Source organism: Oncorhynchus clarkii, chromosome 16 (assembly GCF_045791955.1).
Source record: "Oncorhynchus clarkii lewisi isolate Uvic-CL-2024 chromosome 16, UVic_Ocla_1.0, whole genome shotgun sequence".
Taxonomy (NCBI): Eukaryota; Metazoa; Chordata; class Actinopteri; order Salmoniformes; family Salmonidae; genus Oncorhynchus; species Oncorhynchus clarkii.
In genome coordinates this window covers 70021096-70027095 of record NC_092162.1, presented here as the reverse complement: position 1 = coordinate 70027095, position 6000 = coordinate 70021096, and the positions used below count along the sequence as shown (strand labels likewise).

The window sequence follows — 6000 nt, the reverse complement described above, 5'->3', positions numbered from 1 at the left end:
GAAAATACAATCGCGATGCTCCGATTTTCTAATGATTTCTAATGACGTTGTTATGAAGAGGTGATCCATGGGTAATAACGACCATATCTCAAAGGACTTGTATAAGTGCTGATCGGCACCTTGGCAGCAACACATGAGTGAGGAATTTATATAGGCAATGATGTATAGTTTGAAGTACACCTGCTGTATTACAGCAAAGGAAGCTGCCCTTCTTTCAAGGACCTCACAGTAGTGTAACTCATATCATTTCATATTTATAGAGGTGTTTGTGTGTGTGTGTGTGAATTCATTGTTTAGCTATCCTAATTGAGTCTCTCTCTATATATAATGAGGTGTACCCCTGATGTGTCCTCACCCAACAAGTTGCTGACACAGGCCTAATTGAGTCTCTCTCTATGTATATAATGAGGTGTACCCCTGCTGTGTCCTCAGCCTACATTGCACAGCGTACCCAACACGTTGCTGACACAGGCCTGCATGAATCTACAGATGGTGATATTTTATTAAATATTAAATTAAATTAAAGGGAGTGGCATAGAATAATATCTCCTTCAAATGACTCTTCAGCGCAAAAAGGGTTAATTTATTGGGGCTGTTGCACGCCCCAGGCAGCCTGCAGGATGTGTTGGTTGTGTCGTCTCTGACTGACTATGGTGAGGCTGAGGGAGGAGGAGGAGGGAGGATACTTCTGGTTGGAGAAGCAAAAGATCCTGAACCTTCCTGAAAAACAACCTCACACATCTCACGCACCTCTCTGCCTCGAGGACGACATCGTCGCAAATTGATGGAATATTCCAAGCGCGTGTATCCATTTGGATCATAGGGGTCAACTTTCATGTTAAAGAAACTTGTTCGATTTCTTTTTTTTTTTTTTGAGGGGGGAGGGGGGGGCTCCGATGGATTTCGTGACTAAGGTGAGGACCTTGGGTTATTGCTTTTAAGCGGCTCCAATCACTTGACAACATCCACATAGAAATAGCAGCTCTCCAAATTTGCACAATTTATAGATTCGATGTAGAATACAAAACTCCCAATATTCCATCATTTGAAACTCGTTTAAGGTCGCGAAGTAGCTATCCTTGACTGAACTGTTGAATTATTGAAGCTACAACATTTGCTTATTTATAGACATTAGGCTATAAATAATTTATATTAGTACACAAATATTTTGTGAACAAAAGCCCGCCAATCCCATATTTATATAGATATTTTGAGATTGCGAACATTATTTAGGGGAGGTATTTATCGCAGGTGGTTTTTATTCAAGGCCACTCTGTCTGCCGCTCGCATTGGACTTGTTGAAGCAGAGAACCAACTGTCGACGGGACGAAGAGTTGGATAAATGAGTCGTATCACAAGGACTGACATGAGAACGAACTCTGAACCGTCACCGTGTAGTTGCTTCAGGGGTATATAATAAAGGATAAACACAAACCAACGTAATAACCAACCGTCTATTCATCTAAATCTATGATCAGCTCGGTGTGTGTTTCGTCTTACCGAGGACGAAAGTCAGGTAACAAACCTCCGTCCAAGACATGTCTGAAGGAAGAGATGACCAGGGGGGAGGACTCGGAGAAAATTGTTATCAATGTTGGTGGCACAAGACACGAAACCTACAAGAGCACACTTAGGACCCTACCGGGGACACGCCTGGCCTGGTTAGCCGACCCGCCAGAGACAAACGCAAACAAGGAATCACTCCCCGTAGGACCCATATCGCCAACTACAAACGAGTTATTTTTCGACAGGCACCCTGGCATATTCGCTTATGTGTTGAACTATTATAGAACTGGCAAGCTTCATTGCCCCGCCGATGTCTGCGGGCCTCTTTTTGAAGAGGAGTTGGCGTTTTGGGGGATAGATGAGACCGACGTGGAGCCGTGTTGCTGGATGACATACCGGCAGCATCGGGACGCAGAGGAGGCGCTGGACATATTCGAACCACCGGACCCAGATGACACGGACGATGAACTACCCAGACGGTTCGGCATTGAGGACTGCCCGGAAAGATCGAGGGGATGCTGCGAAGTTTGTCAACCAAAGATATGGGCACTCTTTGAGGACCCCTACTCATCCAGGGCTGCTAGAGTAAGTGTACCTTTTTGTTTGTTTTGCATAATAAACCATGCTTATAAACCAGGGTCGCTACAATACTATTGTAATTTGTAGTAATAGGCGTCCTGTTCACAAACTCCCACAGTTAATCTTTAGAATAATGCAATGCAATCAACAGGTGTTGTAGAGAGCGTGTCCGCCGAAGCGCCACCGAAAATCAACAGGTGTGTGTGTCTGTTCTCTCAGTTGCATCTGGCTGCTGTGGAACACCAAACAAGACAAGCCGCTAGCAGGAAAGAATGCGCTGGTGTGGAAATAGCATCGTACGAGAATGATGTTGTGTCACTACATTCAAAGCCATATTATTTTCCTGGGGTCGTTTAATTAACATAGGGGTTATATATATCAAATCTAATTTGTTTGGTCACATACACGTATTTAGCAGATGTTATTGAGGGTGTAGCTCTACAGGTTACCATTAATGACGTGAGGATTCTATGACTAGAATGCAATCTCTGGCATTATGGACTACTACTACTACAGTATATATAAAACACACTAAAGTAAACCATTCAAGTCCAATGCAGACGTTGAAGTCTTCTAGGCCTATTGTCATGTTCACCTATGACTGTCCCTATGACTGTCCCTATGACTGTCCCTATGACTGTCTTGCCCTGCCACCTTATCATAGCAGTAACAGCCATCAGCAGCATGAATGGTTGTTATCTCTCTGTCATGAATGTGTGTCATATTGTGTCTCATGCTCATCACTTAAAAATAGACTCTTATATGTTTTCGTAAGTAGGCAGATTTCCATTGACCCAGGTTCATTTAACAAAAGCAATGTCGCAAAAAAATATTACTGGACACGTCCCAGCTAGCACAGTGGATCTGGGCCGATTCCTGCTGAGAGTCAAGGGAACCCTGCTGAGAGTCAGGGGAACTCTGCTGAGAGTCAGGGGAACTCTGCTGAGAGTCAGGGGAACTCTGCTGAGAGTCAGGGGAACTCTGCTGAGAGTCAGGGGAACACTGCTGAGAGTCAGGGGAACTCTGCTGGGAGTCAGGGGAACTCTGCTGGGAGTCAGGGGAACTCTGCTGAGAGTCAGGGGAACTCTGCTGAGAGTCAGGGGAACTCTGCTGAGAGTCAGACTTGGCCGACGTCATGTGGCCCGAGTCTGGGCTGCCTTCTGCAGTATTACTTATGGCTAGGATGTGGGGATTGAGCTCGGGCCGATTCCTGTGTGAGTTATCTGGCCCAAATCTGGCCCAAATGTATTACTTGGGGATCAGGCTTATTGTGGCTACTCTCTGGCAGATGATTATACGGGCTGCATTATATAATTAACATTTCATTATTTATTTTTCCATATTCTCTCATTGTGTCTTTGATAATTGTATTTTTTTTAACATTTAAATTAAATTCTTTAAGAGTCCTGGCCGCGTTCGGTGAGACCCATGAGGCGACACACAATTGTCCGAGCGTCGTCCGAGTTAGGGGAGGGTTTGGCCGGCCGGGATGGCCTTGTCCCATCGCGCTGTAGCGACTCCTGTGGTGGGCAAGGTGCACGCTGACATGGTCACCAGGTGTACGGTGTTTCCTCTGAAACAAAATGTTTTTTTTTTGTGAATGGGAATAATTTTTATGTATAAAATAGTCATATTTAAAATGACTAAATCGGTTAATTTTGTATACATTTCTTTAAATTTGCATCGGGGGGGAGATGCTGGTAAGATGTCAGCAAAGTCGGCTGAATTCCGGAAGACAGAAACGGGCCGATTCTGGGCAGTCATTCATTTTGATTCCAGACCCAGTCCGACACCCGACACCGAGCTGATTCAATCAGTTCCGGCCACCCGGAAGAGGGCCGCTTCTGGGCCGATTCCTCATTGCTAGCTGGGGTGTAATGGAAACGGCAGATATAGGAGACATTTTATCTGTACGACAGGGGAGGATTTTTATTTTGTCTAACTTTCTGTATTACAACAAATGATGATGGAAACTGTGTTTTCCAATAAATGATTATTGTAGAATACTTTTGAAGGTACAAGGGGCACCTGATGTCATTACGTAATTATAAACTCCATCAAATTGTATTGGTCACATACACATATTTAGTAGATGTTATTGCGGGTGTAGAGAAATGCTTGTGTTCCTAGATATCTAACAATTCACAACAATACAAACAAATCTAAAAGTAAAATAATGGAATTAAGAAATATATAAATATTAGGACGAGCAATGTCAGAGTGGCATTGACTAAATTACAGTAGAATAGAATACAGTATATACACATTAAATTAGTAAAGCAGTATGTAAACATTATTAAAGTGACCAGTGTTCCATTATTAAAGTGACCAGTGTTCCATTATTAAAGTGACCAGTGTTCCATTATTAAAGTGACCAGTGATTCCATGTCTATGCACAGTGGGCAGCAGCCTCTAAGGTGCAGGGTTGAGTAACCAGTGATTCCATGTCTATGCACAGTGGGCAGCAGCCTCTAAGGTGCAGGGTTGAGTAACCAGTGATTCCATGTCTATGCACAGTGGGCAGCAGCCTCTAAGGTGCAGGGTTGAGTAACCAGTGATTCCATGTCTATGCACAGTGGGCAGCAGCCTCTAAGGTGCATGGTTGAGTAACCAGTGATTCCATGTCTATGCACAGTGGGCAGCAGCCTCTAAGGTGCAGGGTTGAGTAACCAGTGATTCCATGTCTATGCACAGTGGGCAGCAGCCTCTAAGGTGCAGGGTTGAGTAACCAGTGATTCCATGTCTATGCACAGTGGGCAGCAGCCTCTAAGGTGCAGGGTTGAGTAACCAGTGATTCCATGTCTATGCACAGTGGGCAGCAGCCTCTAAGGTGCAGGGTTGAGTAACCAGGGATTCCATGTCTATTCAGAGTGGGCAGCAGCCTCTAAGGTGCAGGGTTGAGTAACCGGGTGGTAGCCGAGTAGTAATGGTTATTTAACAGTTTGATGGCTTTGAGATAGAAGCTGTTTTTCAGTCTCTCGGTCCCAGCTTTGATGCACGTGTTCTGACCTTGCCTTCTGGATGATAATGGGGTGAACAGGCCGTGGCTCGGGGGGGTTGATGTCCTTGACGATCTTTTTGGCCTTCCTGTGCCACTCGGGAAGGGTAGGGTAGGTAGCATGAATTTTTACTCACCAAAGTAACAACGTGGTCAAAGACTTAGTAACTTAGTTGTAGTCACAATGTGGTTACCTATAACTACAAAAGTACAATGTGGTTACCTATAACTACAAAAGTACAATGTGGTTACCTATAACTACAAAAGTACAATGTGGTTACCTATAACTACAAAAGTACAATGTGGTTACCTATAACTACAAAAGTACAATGTGGTTACCTATAACTACAAAAGTACAATGTGGTTACCTATAACTACAAAAGTACAATGTGGTTACCTATAACTACAAAAGTACAATGTGGTTACCTATAACTACAAAAGTACAATGTGGTTACCTATAACTACAAAAGTACAATGTGGTTACCTATAACTACAAAAGTACAATGTGGTTACCTATAACTACAAAAGTAGTTGTGTTTTGGGGTTTTGAAATATTTATCACCTTATTTTAGGACATCTTTGAAACTACCCACAAATCACTCTTTCTCGACATCTTATGGAGAATCTACTCTTCGTTTGCTAGCTCGAGCTGGCTATTGTTAGCCCGCCTTGCTAGCATAACATTCTAGACCGAGCATTGGCAGTGGTGAGTTACAATCCACCAAGCACAAGGAGGTGTGATTGTAAACGACAAATCAGATTCCCCACTCATGGGGGCCAACACGATCTTGCTCGACTATTCCAGGCAGCTCTGACTTCTCCTCTGCTGGCAGACAAAAAGAAAGCAGAAAATCAATCTTACCTGCTCTAATTGTTTAGTACCTTGTCTGTTCTTTCATTGTCCTATATTTGTTTTG

General features: G+C 43.6%; 1 protein-coding gene across 1 annotated transcript in view; it reads left to right on the top strand.

Moving 5' to 3' along the window:
* Positions 1-1135: 1135 nt before the first annotated feature.
* Positions 1136-6000, top strand: part of LOC139367780 (potassium voltage-gated channel, Shaw-related subfamily, member 4) — a 68716-nt gene continuing 63851 nt past the window's right edge. Inside the window, exon 1 of the mRNA XM_071106110.1 lies at positions 1136-2091. Within this exon, the coding sequence (XP_070962211.1) occupies positions 1471-2091 (621 nt within the window). The 5' untranslated portion in view covers positions 1136-1470. The remainder of the gene's footprint in view (positions 2092-6000) is intronic.